At 41.3% G+C, this 19,528-nt stretch overlaps 1 protein-coding gene and 1 non-coding gene across 3 annotated transcripts in view; both read right to left on the bottom strand.

The window, feature by feature from the left end:
* Nucleotides 1–8,302: 8,302 nt before the first annotated feature.
* NRIP3 (nuclear receptor interacting protein 3) overlaps nucleotides 8,303–19,528 on the bottom strand; it is a 28,541-nt gene continuing 17,315 nt past the window's right edge. For both annotated transcript variants that reach the window (XM_043903581.1, XM_043903589.1), the window contains 6 exons: nucleotides 16,053–16,214; nucleotides 15,458–15,540; nucleotides 13,313–13,452; nucleotides 11,787–11,839; nucleotides 11,588–11,682; nucleotides 8,303–11,297 (listed from right to left, as the gene is read on the bottom strand). In XM_043903581.1, coding sequence (XP_043759516.1) covers nucleotides 11,282–11,297; nucleotides 11,588–11,682; nucleotides 11,787–11,839; nucleotides 13,313–13,452; nucleotides 15,458–15,540; nucleotides 16,053–16,214 — 549 coding nt within the window. In that variant the 3' untranslated portion in view covers nucleotides 8,303–11,281. The remainder of the gene's footprint in view (nucleotides 11,298–11,587; nucleotides 11,683–11,786; nucleotides 11,840–13,312; nucleotides 13,453–15,457; nucleotides 15,541–16,052; nucleotides 16,215–19,528) is intronic.
* LOC122703834 lies at nucleotides 11,991–12,212 on the bottom strand. Its single transcript, XR_006343625.1, has one exon. It is a non-coding gene; the product is annotated as a small nucleolar RNA U3 (small nucleolar RNA).

The following is a 19,528-nucleotide window of genomic DNA, read 5'->3' as shown; positions in this document are numbered from 1 at the left end:
TAGAAGAGGCTCCTCTGGTCAGTCTCCAAGAACCAGGTGCCTACAGTACTTGAATCCCTACTTCCCTTCTGACCATTAGAGGGCGATGCTGAGATGCCCTAAGAAGTGCATGTGGGATCTGGGCACCATAGTAGATCAGTCAGTCAGTTCAGTTGCTCATTCGTGTCTGACTCTTTGCAACCCATGGGAGGTAGGAGAGGTAGTAGAGGGGAGACTTCTGACCTAGGATCTTCCTAGACCTTCAGGCCACATCAGGGTTGTTCTGTTTACAGACAAGACTGGCCTCAGTGAGTATGCACTCTTTTCCCTGCTTACATGTGACTAGGTTTCCTTACTCGAATCCATTTAAGGAGTGAAAAGTCCAGGTTCACCTTCCTACCAGGCATGGGCCCTCTCACTTTGTAAAACCTAAAAAATGCCCTGGTGGGGGATGGCCAGAAGAGTGAGAAGAGTCTTCTCTAAATTTAAGTGTGGAAGTCAGAAGGTTAGGAAGCAGACGTGCCAATTTATGGATCTGGGACAGATGTATTTGGGACCAAGGTTTTGCTAGCTCTGTCTGCAGTCCCCTCACCCCCTTTCCCCTCCAGTGCTCACACAGCTCTCTGGCTGCCCCAGTCTTATTTCTCCACCTCATCCTTTCTGATCTACTCAGCCCTTTCTCAGGCCATGGCGGTACAGGAGAACAAATGGAGTCATGCACAGAGTCAATAAGATGGTTTCCATGGACTGTCTCCAGTGCTTACAGCAGGACATACACACGCCCCCAGAAGTTCTTCTGAGCACGCCCTGGGAATGTCTTACATGAGCCCTCTCCTTTACCATATGCATCACCAGGGTGCTGCCTCCTACTTAAGCCCCCTTTAGTGAGATTGTCTGCTGCCTGCCGTGTGTAAAGCCACATAAGTATACCATGCTGTCATTTGCTGGCTCCCACCACGTAACAATACAAGAGGCCAGAATTATATCTGTTCCTAGAGATGCTGGTATCAGCAGTAGTTGACAAGTTACTGGAGTCTGAAACAGTAACACAGCAACACGAGGTTTAGTACCAAAGCAAGGAGAATTTTTAGTTTCTTTCAGAAGGGTGCTAAATCAGTATTCCTGGTTTCCCAGTATCTTACATCTTAACAATACCTGAGGGAAATAGTTCCTTCTCTCTGACTACTAGCATTTTCAAATAATTGAAACACTGTATTCATTTTTACTTTTACTAATATAGTACATTAATTCTTTTGGCCACAGGGAACTCTGACCAGGGATCCATCCTATGCCCCCTGCAGTGGAAGCACAGGGTCCTAACCACTGGTCAATCAGGGAAGTCCCCCATATAGTACGTGTTAAAAATCAAATGGTACTGCACAGCTGACCCTACCCCAGCCCCCTGCACTCTGAATTTCTACTCCCCAGAGGTAACCTTATCCTTTATAACACTCCTTTGGGATTTATCTCCCTATTTCTTAATAGCATCCCTATACTACTCATTCTCAATTCTTCAGTTTGGACTATTATTTTGCTTCTTGATATAGGAAATAAGCTATGTACTTACACTCCAATGCCCTCTCATAAACACATGTATTATTTCTTCATCCTCCATCATGCCTCAATATATCAATATCTATGTTATCTTACTTAGGTAAAATCACTATTCCTTATATTATTATGACTGTGTACATATTTATTCATAGTTGATCCAATTAGCATAACATAATTTCATTTACTTTTTTTGATTGAAATTAGCCATTGCCTCTTTTTCCCAATTTATCCCAAACTCTCAACACTTTCAAACACATCATATTGCCTATCAGTTTATATGTTTTTAATTGAAGACAACCACCCAGGGGTCCATCATCCTTTTTCATACTGGACTAGTTATTCTTTAAGCCTACCACCCAGGTTTTGCCCTAGAATAATTTAATCATTTCTTCTCAATTTCTACCCCTTTTTGTTTTTCTGAAAGATTTCTATCTTCCAACTCTTCCTTGGAATTTTCACATTTCTGTTACTGTGTTTTAAGTTTACTACTTTCTTGACCACCCCTTCCCCTTTTAAATAGCAATCTGTTCCATCTGGGAATACAGCTTACTTCTCTGAGGACATTTCTATTGTTTTGAGATTGTCAGTGGGCTTCCCTGGTAGCTCTGTTGGTAAAGAATCTGCTTGCAATGCAAGAGACCTGGGTTTGATACCTGGGTTGGGAAGATTCCCTGGAGAAGGGAAAGGCTACCCCACTCCAGTATTCTGGCCTGGAGAATCCCATGGACTGGTCCATGGGGTCACAAAGAGTCAGACACGACTGAGCGACCTTCACTTTTCCATGGCTGATTCATATCAATGAAAAAAGAGAAAAGAAAAAAAGAAAAAAAAAAAAAAGAGATTGTCAGTCTTTGTTTCTGGTTTGTTTTTTTCCTATTAGAAGCTTTTTTCTTTGGCCACGGTGTGCAGCTTGCAGGTTCCCTGACCAAGGATTGAACCCAGGTCCATGGCAGTGAAAGCAGAGTCCTAACCACTGGACTGCCAGGGAATTTCCAGAAGCATTTCTTAAATGTTTGAAGAACTTTGACTATCCATTCCTATGTAAGAGTGAGACATTAGAAAACTGGTTGGAAGCTCTGTGTACATAAACAAGGCTTGTAATTAGTAGAACACACTACACTATTTTTCAGACTTTTGGTTGCAAGCCCATTAATGGTTTGTAAAATCCATTTAATCACTTGCAACCAAATTTTTTTCCCTAAATGACAGAGTAGAAAATACTATGTCAGAATACATCACACATAAAAAGAAAATTGTTTTGTGAAACTTTGGTTTCATACACATACACATATATACATCATATATACATATTATGTACTGAGTCAGTTCCATAGAATGGGAATTTCTTACTGTGGGTGTTTTTTCAAAGAAGTTTGGAAAAAATACCACTTAGGCTGCTCAAGGGGATCTCCAGCTGCCAAGATGCATTCTTTTACTTGGAAAGAGGTAAGTTTTCTTTGGAGAAAAATTCTCTAAACTCCTGCCTGCTGGTCTGGTAGCCAATGTTCAGTCAAGTATTTGTTGAGCATTTTCTATATGCTAAGCACTCTTCTAGGTGCTTGGTATATAACCATGTGTAAAACAGATAAAACTTTCTGCCCTCCTGGAAACTGACATTCTAGTCAGGGGAACAAACAATAAACACAGTTAAGTTATACAGTATTTAGGTATCATGCTATGAAAACACAGTAACAGAAAGGGAAACTGAATATAGGCATAGAAATGCTGGAAAGAGGGTAGATGTGGTAGGAGTGGTGAATGTTCTGATTATTTCATGAATGAAGTAGAAAGCAAGGCCATCATCTGAGAAGGCAATGTTAGAGACTTGAGAAGAAAGGAGAAGCTGTGAAATAACTTAGGAACATAGCCCATCAAACTAGAGCCCATGGCCAAATCTTGTTTTTGTACAGTCTCCTAGCTAAGAATAATTTTTATAATTTAAATGGCTGGGGGTAAAAAACTAAAGATGAATTCTAAATTGTGACATGTAAAAATTACATAAAATTCAGATTTCATTTACTTACATGTTGCCTTTGGCTACTTTCTTGTTACAACATCAGAGTAGAGTAGTAGTGAAAGAGACTATATGACTCGAAAAGCCTAAAATACTTACCTGGCCTTTTGCAGAAAAATGTTGCATCTAGCATAAGAAAGTGAATGACTCGCGAAATATGATTGTTGGGCAGTGTTAAGGGCTGGAGAGTAATGGACATGAATTTAAAATGAGGCCAGTCAGCATGGCTGCTGCATAAAAGTAGGCAAAGAGCTGGCTCTGACTAAAACTGTAGTTTTGTGAAGTGAGTGTAACAAAAAGAGGGTAAACCGAGTTTAACGTGTTTGCAAGTGGGAAAAAAGAGGAGTTTCATAAAGAGGCTAGTTATAGGTCCAGTAGTGCATCCAACACAGCCACATATGTCTTTATATTCAAATTCTACTTCTCAAAACACTGGCTTTCAAATTGAACACCATTCTTCCTCTTACTGTTAACTAGTAGAGAAATCATAAAAATGTATCTTTTCATCTATGCAATGCAAAATGGATATACTTAAAAACTGAGTATAATTGGTCATGCTTTTAACACTTGTTCTAAAAAAATGTATGTTTAATCCCCAAACATTGTAAAATATTAAACATTCTGTATGGTTAAAACACGACAAACAGTTTTGAGTTAATGTCAGATAAGAATTTTCTTATTCAATAGCAAATATATAAACAGTGATTTTTGCAAAATTCTCATCGGTCTTTGTTTTCTGATCAGGTCACATTTTTAGCCCAATCTACGAAGTTTGTAATATTTTTCTCATATTATCACAAAGAAATGAGTGGTATGAATTTTGGAACATGACTTCTAAGCAAGTGGATCCTGGTTCACCTCCAAACCAAGCAAATTAATTTAAAAATAGAGAATCCCTCTCATTTAATCAAGAACAGTCAGTTCCTCTTTAAAAAAAAAAAAGAGAGAGAGAAAGGCATATTTAAGTGAATCATAACCACTGACCCAGGGATTTAAGTTGCTTATGAAGAGAGGAGAGAAACTCAGGGAGGTTAGGGACAATGAAAGGTGATAAGGCAGCATTGCAATCAAGCTGCTAGAAGTCTGGAAGATAGAGTTGGTGGTCAGAGAATTGGATACATGAGCCTGAGAGAAGAGAGGGGTTACAGTCTGGGATAATAAACAAGATCTAAGGTATGACCATGAAAATGAATGGCAAGGAATGGTGGAGGATAAAATCAGTGGAAGACTGTTTATTTAAGGAACCAGTATATCAGAGTGTTGAAAAAGTCATCCATGTGTGTAATTAAATCACCAAGAATTAAATCTGGAGTAGTGTTGGGGGGAGTGAAGTGAGCCAAGAGCTGAACTTACTGAAAAAGGAGGGGCAATGACCCAGGGGCTTGTAGACTTTGTGGATGATTAACAACAATGAAGGGACCTAAGTGATATAATTTGATGGCATGAGACTCAAAGCTGGGGAGTTTTAAGGGAAAGCACAGGAAGAAGTGTCTGCAAGAATAGGGTACAAGGAGACCACCTACCCCATCTCTATGACCACTAATAGAACTGTGGGAGAAAAAACTACCTTGAGAGGGCTGCAGCAAAAGCACTGGCCTAAGAGAACAACCACATTTCGGGTTTGGGGACCCAAGTAAGGGAAAGGGGAATCTGATGCTCCACAACGCTGAAACTTAAACCTCCATTTTCAGTAGGATGCCTCTCCTCTCAGCTACCAGTTGTTCTTTTTTCTTTTTTGGTGTAGAATACAGTTGTTCTTGGTGGCTCCAACTAGTTCAGTTTCTCCAGAGAATAAACAAATGAATGACTAAGGGGTGAGGATCTCAAGTCTAACTTTACAGTCTTTTAAGTAATCTTACTTTTTCAGTGGCTCACGCAGTCTTTGGTGATAGATATTTTACCACTATAAAACAGAGCAAATTGAAAATTGTATGAGATGTATATATCAGATACTAGTTATATAGTATGCCTTGTTAATTTAGGTACATGGTGTATATAGGTATACTTCAGTATTGGTGTCCCTTATTGACTGATGCTAGGATTCCCACCCATTTTCCCTTTCCTTTAATTATTACTCTTTTCAATTTCTGGCCTTCCTCTTAGGCCTTACCTGCTGATACCAAGCCTTTATGAAATTCTACCCTCCATGGGGCATACCAAGCTGGATCTTCTTCTTGGCTGCCCTTTCTCAGAACAGGCCCTCTTCATACACCCCTGTGACTGAATTGATCTTTGTGAAACCTGTTCACTTTACTGTACTTTCTATTCCCCAACTGGCTTCTGTATATTACAGAGAAACTATTATGAACCCAGACACATGGGGGATAGTTTTATAGAACTTTCAAAACAGAATAACTGATTCCTCAGTCAGCCCCAGAAACATGGCATTCTCATGTCTTTACCCATTTTCAAAATAAGATGAAAACCACTGTAGCATCCCCCTCCCAAGTACCAGGTCATTCAGTGTATCCAAGGAATTCAGCATTTCATAACAGAATCCCAAGATATCCCATATTAGTTTGCCAAATGATGAAAGCAAAGTTAAATTCCTGTTATCCAGACTCACAGTGCAGAAGGTTTTATATCTCCATTCCCTTTGTCCTCAAAGTCTCTCCTCCAGAAAACAGATCCACTAGATCAGCCATACTCCCTCTTCCCAACCTATTTCTCCTTTTCAGGGCAACTGGAGGAGTTGAGTATATCAGCACTGGAGTATGTGGGTTTCCCGAAAAGTTATGTTTTCATATTAACCACAAATTGGGAGGCTACTTTACCTCTAGCAAAAACAATGCCAGGACTGAATTCCCCTCTCTAATTTTGGTGGCTAGTATTTACTGGAAAGAAAGAACAGTTATCAGGCTACTAGAACCTTTAGACAAGTCTACCTAAAATCAGGTAAAGACCCAGATTTTTCTCCATCCTGCTCAGGCATCTGGCAGCCCCAGTCTTCTGAAACATACCACAACCCTTGAGTAAAAAGGTCTCTGAGAAAACAGCTGTCACAATGCCCACATGCTTGACACCATTTGAAAAATAGCTGCCAATAGGTCATTGACCAGACAAGTAAGGATAAAATTAAACAGTAGCTCAGCTCAGGATACAGTGATAATGGAAAGAAGTAGAAGCTAACAGAGGAGTCCAAGCTAATAGCACACAGACCAGTACAACAGACTGTTATGTCTGTTTTCTGATTTCTGGAGGACAGTAGTAGCCTGCAACTCTTCAAAACTGGATAAAAAGCTCATAATTTCAGTCCAAATTAATGAATCTATGTTTGTAGTGATGGCAATGAGTCAAAAAGAAGCTACATTTTGATTCACAATGCCATTTAACAAAGATGTCCTAGAATCAAAGAAAATTCTGCCATTAGTCATTAGAAATGACTTTGGAAGTCTCCTAATTTAACATAAGTCTCTTTCTAATATTGCTAGGAAATGATCACCCCACCTTTCACTTCCAGTGAAAAAGAATTTATAAACAGTCCATTTAATTGTGCTAAATAGTTATATCTCTGTACAACTAAGCTTTTCCTTCTGCAAAACTGTGAACAATACTAGTTTCTTTGCAGGAGTTGGTAGTCTCTGGTTTAAAGTAGATGCTTCCCTCCAACTGAATCAGGAAATGCCTCTCTACAACCTCCACCTACTGGAAATGTTTGTCCTCTGGCGCCAGGAAGAACACTTTCCACATGACAGCTCTGAAGGCTATCCATGCCCTTTTCTAGATGCTCCACAAATTATATATACATCCCTGTCTTATTAATACCAGTGACATCTACTACACACAGAGTCCTTGATCCTTCTACATATAGAATGTGCAGTCAACTAAACAACAATATCATCTTCACATGAATTTCTGTTATCAAAGTTCTCCCTCCACTGTGTAAATGCAATAGATTTTTTAAAAGTGAAAGTCGGGATGTATTTTTTAAACTCTGTATTTAATTTTGTTGGTTTCATTCTATTAAGGTGATTATGAATCTTGATTCTGTGGCTCATTGTTTAAAGTCAGATTGGTTAAGTCTTTTTACATTTATATTTAGAATAAATGGACAAAAATAAGGCAGAAAACCTTTTGAGGTGGAATGGTAGTATTTTCTGAGGAATGGTAGAAACATAATTCTAGATTGTGATAACCACTGTCATAGGTATAGAATGTTTCTTATTGACTATTTCATAACTACACTGTTTAAGTACTAAAATATTAACACAAGGTAAGTATCTATCATCTGTAAAATGCAGTTATTTGGAATATCATTTAGACATTTAACCACATATTAAGGTTCATTCAATACTTCCCCTCCCCAAACCTCTTATTTGCTTGAACTAAGTAAATATTTCCTTTCTAAATAAATAATGTATAAAAAGTCAATTTCTAAATAAAATTTCTAGAAGTAAATGTTCTCTCACACACTAAGGATCCACCATAAAGGACTGTTGTCACATACAGTGAAATCTTTGAGGGACTCATATGGCAACCACTTTACACGGGTTATCTCATTTGATACCGTGAAGTAAGTACTATTATCACTTCTGTTTTATAGATTACAAAGCCAGGCTCACAGAGGTTCACTAATTTGCCCAAGAACATACAGCTGATAAGAGAAAGCTGAAGGACTAGCAGCAATGGAGGAAATGAGGGCACAAAGCCTTGTGTTCAGAATATCCTGTAAGTGAAACACTGACGCACTGGGCTTCACCTAGGCTCCCCCACCTTCCAGGGGCCCTGACATAAGAGACTGGCAGACAAGCACACGGAGGGGAAGATTTCACTTTATTGTTACATTAATCTCACAAATAAACCCAACACAGCCAGAAACACTGCGCAGCACTGCCAGTGCCAATGCAGAGGCCTGCCAACAGAAGGAGGGAGGACTCCAGTTCGTCTCCTCCATATGCCCAGCCTGGAAAGATTTTCTACTATACGAGAGTAAGGGAGGCTGACATACTAAGCAATCTGTCAATAGACACTTAGAGCTAAGGAACAGGAACTCTTACCAGGTGGGGTCTGTGCAGGGCAAGGAGATAGAAAAGTCAGAAAACATTTGTTCCTCAGATAAGTCAGGCATAGAAATACCAAACGACAAAAACAATATTTTTTTCAAACTCCCTGTATTTTATTTGGACATCTAATGAGGAATGAGAGGGTTACAGTTGGACATGGTTTCTTCTTGCTACTGCCTGTCTTCTGAGCTGTGATCTAGGTGGTCACTCTCTTCCCACACCTTCAATCAGAGGTACCAGTGAGAATTTCCTAGGATTCTGGGAAGAACTGACCTTACCTGCTTACCTAGCCAGCCCCAGAAATGTGGATTCAGTGTTTCCTCAGGAAAATCAAGGAGATAGGCGCTGTCAGAGTAATCAACCTGGCAGTATTTAAATAACATTGATGAAGCTCAAGACTTTCTACAGTTATCTTTAGACATCTTTAGGTACCACTATCAAAGGTTTAAAGCACAATTACTTGGTTAGTGAAATCAAACGATCTGACTACATGGAGTGGGATTATGATACCCTAAGCTCAGATCACCCCAACTGTTTCTATTCCACAACTGGAAAATCACTGACTGATTCTCAGAGGCCAGAAAGATCACTAAGGGCCATCTGATCATCCCCCTGATGCCATATAATCCTGAACTCAAAGGGTCAGATTCAGCGGCATCTTTCTAGTATTTGGGAATTCCTGGCCTTACTTGGTCCACAGGGAATTCAGGATAAACCAGGCCAAGGAACTTCTAACATGCCTCTCTTGTGGCCAAGAGTCGAAGCTCAGACTGGGACTTCCAACTAGGGAAGGAAGAGGTGAATTATTTCAACTCAGTCCTAGGGTGAGAAGCAGGCCAAAGTGGTACCATGAAAGGTGAGGGAGGAGAGTGGAGAGGCCTCAGTGGAAAAGTACCAGGTGCTCCCTGTGTAAGAAAACAAGGGTGAATTGAACAGGCACTGAAGACTGGTAATATGGGGTCACCCCTGTGGAGCATCAGATGTGGCTTCCCCTACTGTGGCTGGGCCTAGTTTTCCATCTTGCTTTCTCTGTAGAAGCTGATAAGAATGGGGCCAGGGGTGACCCAGTGACAACTGGCTACAGTATGGCTGCCTAGCTGTTCAAATGGGGGTCATGTCACCAAGCTCATAGTCTTTAGGGAGCTTCTGAAAAGCTAACAACATCCACAGTTCCAAAGAGCCGTCTGGTAGAAACAGTAGCTGAATACTGGACAAAATGGTTGGTGGGGATATGGCAAAGTCTGAAGTAGGATCAGTGAGGACTTGAGGAACTACTGCTAAGAACTAAGGGTAGACTTGGGAATCTCCTATAGGGACACCCACAGCTGACTGTTTTTCTGATTTTTCTGAGCACATCTCTGACCAAACTGAAAAGAGAGATTCCATTACAGGTATCTATACGTCCAACTGACACCCCAACGGAAGACTTCAAGAAACCCTGTGACCTCTTTGAGAGGGGTCAGGAAGTACTGAGCAGTCAGAAAAAGTTGTCCTTAACACTACCAGCTCCTACCATGCCTCTTTCCTCACACCAGGACAGAAGTGAAGAACTCCCCAACCCTCAATTCCCTACCAGCACGTTTCATTCTCAGATCTCCATCCCAGAAACGTTTCCTTAGGTAGGCATTCCCACCAACTGACTCTATCCTTCTGTTTTGGACCTGCTCTAGGTCTTCTCATCTTCTTTCCCTACTCCTGCTCCCAGCTATTTGAGTCCGAGGCAGACAAATAACAGGCTAGACAGAAATACTGACTGGATCTTGGGGGTATCAACATCTGACAACAATGCCGAGGTTAGTTACTGAAGCCTTCAATTCCATCTCAGAGAGTAGTTAATGTGTTTCTGTCTGTGATTCCTTCTTCCTTCTCCCCTCCAAGAAGTTCAAGGTGAGGATCCACCTCATTCATCTTTATACCTGTGACTTTTAGGCACAAAGATAAGCACCTAAATGTGACAGCTTGGGTCAGGGAACGTTTAGTGGGTGTAGCACACAGGAGGGAGGGCTACCCAGGTCCTCTGGCATCCATCCCAAAGCATATCCTTCCCCCACCCTGCCTTTTTACAAACCCTTACCTCTTCATCCTCCTCTCAAGGCTTAAAGCCACAAATGAAAAAGAACTTGGCCTTGGCCTTGGCTTGTCTGGTCTGAGTTCTAGATGCCCTCTGCCACTGACAGTATATGAGCTTAGACAATTCACTTGTCTCTCTGGTCCTTTAAATGAAATGGTTGGACTAGCCCATCTCTCTGAGTTCTTTCAGTTCAATTCATACTTGAGAAATCAACAAATGAATTAGAAGAGATTCTAATTCAGAGCCATAGGTATCTGCATAAGAAGTAAAGGTCAGGTTCCTGTTTATTACATATGTTAGCTCTAGGAGAAGAAGCAAGTTATCTGTGGAGAAATAGAACCCGGCAGCCCCTATATTTGACTAATAAAAGCAAATTCCTTGAAGAAGCAGAGAAATAGGCCATAAGTGAGACCTGGCAGTGTCAAAAAGATCTATAAATTAAGTGGTCAAAGGAGTAAAAAACAATGGCTATAACCAGACAAGATCTCTAAGCACAGACTAAAGTCTAGAGAGGTCTGGGAGGGAGTGAGCCCCTGGAGCTTCTATTAGAGGGTAGGACTTGGTCCACAGCAAGTTGCTGCTGCATTTGGTTCAAACCCAGTTTTTTCAATCTGTCAACCTGGTATGTGTGCACACGTGCAGACATGCTGGAGGCTGTAGTTATGCTTCTGAAGTGCTGAAATGAGAAAGAAATGGAAGAAATGATACCAAATTCAAAGAAATTAGGCTGAAGGCACGTACAATATGTTTAAAAGCTACTCACTTCCTCCACCACACTATGCAGTATCGATCACTACTCATTCTGAAACACAGGCTACAGAATTGTGTGGGATTATGAACTCGGGGTGAGGAGGGGTGTCATGTGATTAAAAGTCAAAAACAGGATATAATCCAATATTCTGTGTGAGAACCCCTCCAGTTAATGACAAATGGATTTGACTTGACCTGACCCATTCTGGCACTCACTTATCTTCATTCAAGGAAATTGTCTCCACAAAAGGGATTTCTTCCTTGTCTGTCTTTCCCATGATCAGCCGGTGCTTATCCAAGTTTATGATGCACTGAAAACAAAACAGGATCACTGGTTACTGTCAATGATTTCACTGTGTAAGAGAACCCTTACCTCAGGCAAAAGGTACCAATGGGTTAGTAGAACCAATCATACCTTCAAGGATCGGAGAGTCTGCAGACCAAGAGACAAGTTCTTCTCATTATCCTCTAATAAGAAAAAAAAACACCTAGGATTTAACCATTTCCATGTTGTTTAGAAATCAGCCTTATCACCTTTAGGTTCTATACAACTTCCTTCTCTCCCATCCATCTAATAAACATCTATTAAGCATTTCTCTCTTTTTTATTTTGATACAAAACCACTCACATAACCTTTTTTTTTTTAACTCTCTCAAATAATGAGAAAATAGATCATCAACAACCAATGGCAGTTACAAAGAAAAAACACACTACCAAGAATTGGTTTCACACTCAGTAAGGAACACTGTACCTCCCCCTCGTGGCTTATGGGTACAAATAAGAGTACAATACCCACTCAAGAAAAATTCTCTAGCAATGAACCCTGAAATTAAGGAGTCTTAATCTCCTGCCATAAGCCGCTGCTCCATCCGTGAGAGCCGCTCACTTTCTACTGATGGTCACATTTTTGTCACTCCCCTTGCCTCCTCACAAATATTTCCATCTTACATCCCTTAATTCAGTAAGATGGCAAACTTTAAAACACCATTTTTGCTCATAAATGGTTCAGAAACACTTCAAAGCAGCAACAAGCCGCATTAAAATACGGTTCCCTGGCAGCCAGTCATACACGGCTTCTGAATTCTATGAGAAGCAGCTATGACCCCGCCCACCGCACCTGGAGCCACCAGGGTCCAAGTACCTCGCGGTGCCCCTCTGCAGGCCAAACGGGTCCGCGTGGACTGCCTCTCGCCTGCTGGAAAAGTCCGCAGACTTGAGTGTTTCTTATATTAAATAATTTTCCCCAGATCATTATAGTTTGAACTTCCCTGGTGGCTCAGGTGGTAAAGAATCCGCCTGCAATGCAGGAGACCCAGTTTCAACCCTTGGGCTGGGAAGATACCGTGGAGAAGGAAATGGCAACCTACTCCAGTATTCTTCCCTGGAAAATCCCACAGAGGAGCCTGGTGGGCTACAGTCCACAGGATCTCAAAGAGTCGGACACGACTGAATGACAAAATGTGGTAGAGCCAAGATTCAAACCCAGGTCTTCTTGACTTTAAAGGACAAAGAAAGGCCTTTGAACAAAAACCAGGAACTTAGAGTAGTGGGGAATAGAGTACATGAGAGAAAGTACAGGAGTTGGTCGGCAGTTATGATGGGATTTATGGCAAAGGAGTAAGAGGATCTTGCCCTCTACCTCCAACTAGCCCACAGAAATTTCTCAGGAGCCACTTTTACTGGCACACAGAAATTTTTATTTTCTTTCCCCTTGAAATTTTTTATTCTCTGAGTGATATTCAACATGTCTTGAATGTAGCTCAAGGCCCATCTGGTACTTTGGAAGACAAAAACTGGGACAAAGTTTATAGTATAAAAAGTGGAAACCTGGGGTTTTGAAGAAGTCAGTACTTACAGGCCTGAGATCCCATGAGGATTTAGTGGAAGGAGGGAGAGGGTTTACCTTAGGGGTCCACAGGTCCAGTCCCCAATTCAACTCACCAACCACAGCTGCTGGGCAGTCCAGGCGGAGGGAGCCCAATGTGATCACCAGGTGCTCAATCTGGCCCACAACTTTCAGATGCCGGGGTAGAGAAAGCCTCTCTCCTTCATGCTTGTGAGATCTGACATGCTCCTTGAGTCTGCACCAGAGAGCAAATACCAAAATCCCCTTGGCAGAGGTTTCTGATGGAATCTGGCAATGCCTACCTTCTGACCCACAGCTGGAATTTTCCAGGGATTTCCTGGGTTAATTTACCAAAAGAAAATATTAGCCTGCATTTCTTGTTTGAGCACTTTATCCTAATCATGCCAGGGGGTATATAAAAATATCTATAAAGATTTAGCTCCTGTTCTAAAAAGCTATGTCACTATCTGCACTGGTGGCACACACTCAGAGAGTCCTTTTCTGCATTCCAATATCCCCACCTATGTGCAAGGCAGTTTAGTTAACATAGCCATTTACACATCTGTGGCTAAAAGATCTGAGTGGGCAGGTTAATCATAATTTTAGAAGATGCTTTGCTCAACGTCTAATTTTCTCTTTGTTTGTTTTAGTCTTCTTCACTTAGTCTTGGGCTATAAGGTTGGTAGAGGTAGGTACTTACTTGTTGAATGTATTGACACTGGTTAATTCCTAGTTAATTTAACCTGTCTGTCTAGAAGAGAAAGGAAGAACAGCACCAAGGTTTTACACAGTTACGTAAGCTGGTTGGAACAGCCAGCATCCAAGCTATTATGAGTTGGTAGATAAATACTTAATTATGGACTCTCTGTGCCAATACTCCCTGCTTTACTCCATTTTCTATCTTTTGGTGTTACAGCCCATGCAAAAGGAAAATAATTGCAGTTTTATAGATGGTTATTAATTCCTCTGGAATCATGGCAGTCTGCTGCCTAATTATGTACCAGGACATTATTAGTCTTTCTGGAAACATCATGTTGCACTATAGCTCATCTCTTCACTACATAAAAAGGCTCAGGATTCTTCGCATAGGAGCGCTTGTGTCTTTGGACTCCCCCACCACCCTAAATGGCAATGCACAAAACCCAAAGACCCAACTGCAAAGAGTCAGCGGTGAGGGGTGAGAAGGTAGAAACGAGAAGGAACAGGTCCTGTGGGCAGAAGTCACCGATATACAAATCAAGACTTGTGCAAGTCCTGCCTAAGAACAAGAATATTTTTTAAAGTAGCTTAAAATGGGCCATTACATCTACTCCAGTCATTGTTTCAATACAGAGATCTGGGCTGGGGGATGCTTTGTTGTACTTATAGCTAGAGAAGTGGAAAAAGATATTGGACTGATCCTCCCAATTCTGGGCTAGACCTCAGGACCCACCTGGTACTTTGGAGAAAAGAGAAGGAAGAAGAAAGAGAATAAAAGGATGGATTGAGTGAAAAGGAGGAAAGATACAAAATGCCTTTCTCTGACTAAAAAAGAGGGAGAACCCAATTCCAGCTTTTAGAGAACTTAATATATTCAGTATATGAGGTGTCTGCCTCACACCCAATCCCCAGCAGGGGCAGCAGTAAGATCTGATTTTACATGTTATTTGCAGAAAGCAAAGACACTAATCACCCCTGTGATGGTTCAGGCCCAATAGCTCTATTCCACGGTCGGTCTGATGCTTCTTGGGACAGGCAGGGTAACCTCCAGAACTCCAAGTAAGCCAAGGTCAACCACATCCCTGATTCTACTTCTCTGGGCTATACCTACAGGGCAGTTCTTTTTAATTTGCTGTCTGGGAAGGGGACAAATCAGGATCAGGGCATGGCATGCAATGAGTCAAGGATCTCATACTCTCTCATTCCAGAGCCCAGAGGTCTTTGTTCAAAACTTAATTAATGGGAGATAATGCTTCCTGGTGGCTCAGATGGTAAAGAATCTGCCTGCAATGTGGAAGACCCGGGTTCGATCCCTGGGTAGGGAAGATCCCCTGGAGGAGGGCATGGCAAACCACTCCAGTATTCTTGCCTGGAGAATCCCATGGACAGAGGAGCCTGGCTGGCTACAGTTTATGGGGTTGCTAAGAGTCAAACATGACTGAATGACTAACAGTTTCAGTTTCAATGGAAAGCCGGAACTGCAAAACAAATTCAAGCAAAGAGCATATAGCATCTGACTTCCAGTACAAGTGGCTACTTACCCCAGTCTATCCACACAGGCTGAAGAGATGAGGTTATATTGACAGCCTGTGTCAACCAAGGCTTTCACATCCTTTCCAGCACACTGTAGAGAGAAAATATACTGTTCAACAGAAGCCAGAGACGCAAAAGGGAAGAGAAATCCAAAGAGCAAGCAGCAGATGTCACATGAAAGGCAGGTGAGAGCATCCTCACATTTATGGATTGGTAGTGTCCCACCTGTATCCATTGTGGTGTCTCCTTTGAGGGGTTCTTTTTCCTGCTGATTGTAGAGCTGACAGAGGATCCCAAAGGACTTTGGGATGTTTCCTTCTATACACAAAGTGGCTTTTAATTGGGTGTGTGTGGGTATCACATGTCCCTTTACAAATCTGATGAAACATTTAGTCCTTTTCCCCATAAAGGACGTACATGCATACAAAATACTGCATACACTTCCAGTGATGCACACAGTGCCCCCTTAAAACTCATTTATGAATTCCATGATAACATCCACATTCTATACAATTTGGAGGAAAGGGTGCCATTATTGGGATCATATTAGACCTGAATCCTAACTCTGCAGAAAACCTGGAAAAGTTATTATCAGAACTTTACCTGGCAAGAAACCAAAATCATGTCATCATCCTCAGACTTCTTCAGCCCCTCAGTCTTGGCTTGATTGAATTTGTTGGTCTTGGAGGCCCAAGGGACACGACTGCTTCGGAGCTTAGATAGGTTGGTTTCCATGAGGCGCCTCTGCAGAATGTTATGAGGTTGCTTGGGGAACAGAAAGCGGAGGCTTCTTAGTGACAGGCCATGTTCCCCTTCCTCCACTGTTCCCCAGGTGCCATAGAAATAATGAAGGAGCCTCACATAACTGAGGCTCCACCTTTGCCTCTTATTTATTCTTCCCTCAAGTACAGATTTCATGAGTATTATCAGAGCAGGACCTATCAGAACAGTAGACCAACTTCAGTGAATTAAAAAGCAATATGGGACTCTGGGAAATGTGAACAGGGCCAGTATTCCATGGCTAAAGAAAAGTAAGGGACTCTTGTGATTTGTACTACCTGGGCTTGCTGCCTTCCCTTCCCTTACAAGGGCATTTCAGGAGAAAAGTGGCTTTAGTCTATATGGAATAAATATATCTTTCCAGAGGACTTATAAGTAAGGGCAGCTAATTCTCACAGGCCAAAGACACCTTCTTAGCACTGGTTTTCATGAGTTCTGTGTACTTATGTTCCAAGTCTTCCTTCCTCATAGTCTATCTTTTGGACTCAAACGCGTATGCCTTGGTGACCTGGCTCTCTCCTGTGGGTTGAGTCATCCATGGGCTGGATGAGGTAGGAAGACAGGTTATACCTGCTGAATAACCCTCTTAGGAGATACACTTTAGAACCTGGCAGAACCCATGAGAATCATCCTTACCATGTTCCTCTGGACTTCAAGAAGCATAAAGCTCCTCCTGCCATATGCTTGTTTTCCATTCTCTCTCTTAATGTCCCAAAAGTGGAGTATAAAGGGGGCAGAAACTGACCAAGAAGCAGGGGGCTTAATTAGACCTTATATCCATGCCAGGATACCTAATGTTAGGATGCAGAATAAGGAATGTGAATTCAAGTGTGCTCTTTGATAGGGCTTAGAAGAGTTACTAGGGTAGATATAACTACGCTCTACTCTTTCTACTCCAAGTGGCCTCTAGGAAGTGTAAGCCACTTCTTGAAGTCATTTGACCTGAGAAATCTCTGCAGGAGCACATTATTCCCAGTTTACAATAATACTTAAAATCTCTCAGAGGATAGAGCCTTATCCCAAGTTTCTTTGTGACACATTCTAGACGGCATTTCAATTCTAAAGGGAAGAGAGTCACTCCTAGAAGCCCAGAGCCTAGAACCTTCCCCAGCAAGGGGGTAGAACTGGAGAAGTCTTCATTATCCACCATCTCACAGATTTCTGAGGAAGAAAGGAGTCAGAGTCATGACTCACTGTAACCCTGGTGAGGCGAAGAAACAGATTCCCAAAATACACTGATTCTTGGCAAGGCAGATTCTAAATTAGCATCCTTGGGGAAAGGGGGGAGGCATTTAAATGAAAATGAGAGACTCTTAACTTGATAAGGAGCTACAGGAAGTGCTAACTTTGTCAGATTTCCTGACCTGACCCTGGGAGAATGCTTTGCTCTGCATAAGAAACGGTAATTCTTCATTCTTATTTCTTTCACTAATAAGCCTAGATTTATATGAAAGCAGGTGTTTGTTTCTGTCAGATCCATGCTTAGCAGAACCAACTCAGATAAGTTGGATTTGTAGAACTGAAGACTGGAAGGGACTTCAAATGCTGTCTAACCTAGGTCCTCCTAACCTAAAGTTTGTGGCTTTCTTTCTACAGTGGTCTTGCTGAACACCACTTTACCTGGATACTCTAAATCTTGAGAGGAGTCTAATCATCAGACAGATGAGGCAAATGAGGAAGGTTCTGAAATCATTTCCCTTAAGTCATCTCTCTTCTGAATTTTCCTCTTAGACGCCTTCTCCACAGGCTATATATTAATACACACTCCAAGTTCTCATATACTGGGGAGAAAACTCCTCCACAGAACTCCAGACCTTGTCTCTTCAATGCCACATCCTAATCTAATCATGTGATAAGTCATTCAGTCCTGTCCAACACTTTGCGACACTATAGACTGTATCCTGCCAGTCTCCTCTGTCCATGGGATTCTCCAGTCAAAAATACTGGAGTGAGCTGTCATGCCCTCCTCCAGGGGGTCTTCCCAACCCAGGGACTGAACCTGCATTGGCAGACAGGTTTTTTACCACTAGCACCACCTGGAAAGCCCAATCTAATCATACCCTTGTCTTAATTGGCCTTTAATAAAGGTTGAAATCACTATTCTATTTCCTGACATTCTATATTTTTTCACTGAAATCACTTCTGATCCCATGATACCAATAATGATCTCCTAATTTCCAAATCTGATAGACATTTTTCAGCCTTCATTCTCTAGGGCATTTGGCCCTGGTGACTATTCCTTTGTTTAGTAACCCAAAAAGGTTTAAATATAACACATGTTCAATGTAAAATATTCAAATATCACTGAAGCATATACAATTAAAAGGGAAAGCTTCCTCAGCACCTCACCCTTCTTAGTTCCACTCCCTACAAATAAAAACCATCAAATTTAGAAGAATATCCTTCCTTTTTTTGCTGTCTTAGTTCCATGCATGATCTTAGTTCCCAAACCAGAGATTGAACCTGTGCCCCCTGAATTGAGAATGCACAATTTCAACCACTACCAGGGAAGTCCCCCCCAAATTTTAATGCATTTACAAACATAAATAAAGATAGGATCACATCATAATACTATTCTAAATTTTTTAAAATTTTGTTTAATATATGAAAGGCATTTTTCCATGTCAGTACATATAATTATTTTCATTCATTTTTATAACTAAAAGTATTCACAGTATAGTTCAGGAGTTTTGAAAATTCACAGCCAATAAACTCATATGAATCTCAGGGATGCTTTTCTGTAGTCATTTAATTATGCCCTCATGTTTTAAATGACAATGTAACTGCACATTTACCTCTCCTCCCAACCAAAATGTCACTAAAATGACAGTCAAGGAGTTAGAAAGGCCTAAACCTTTCACAAAGAGAATAGTAAACAACAACAAAAACAAAAGAGATGTTGACAAAATCTTGGAATCTAAAAACAGACCAAAAACTGGTAAGCGACCTAGACTAGAGAAAGCTAAATTCTTCACACCATTCTACTTCATGGAACACTAGAGTAGCAGAGGCCACCAGTTGCTAACTAAAATCCATGATTTCCTCTTCTTTCTGGACAGATACGTAGATTATGTTTCCCAGTCTTTCCTGTTAGATAAGGCCATATGACTGAGTTTGGCAAGCAGAATGTGAGGAAAAGTGACACACACCTCTTCTAGGCTTGACTCATAAAATTCTCCTATGCATACTCCTCCATACTCTTCTCCTATTCTGACTGGCTGAAATGGAGATGACCCCTAGGGTAACCTTCCTAGAGGTAACATGTTTAAGATGAAAAGTCACCATCAGCCTGGGTCCCC

The sequence above is a fragment of the Cervus elaphus genome, chromosome 1, assembly GCF_910594005.1.
Source record: "Cervus elaphus chromosome 1, mCerEla1.1, whole genome shotgun sequence".
Classification (NCBI taxonomy): Eukaryota; Metazoa; Chordata; class Mammalia; order Artiodactyla; family Cervidae; genus Cervus; species Cervus elaphus.
This window is presented reverse-complemented; position numbering and strand designations above follow the sequence as displayed.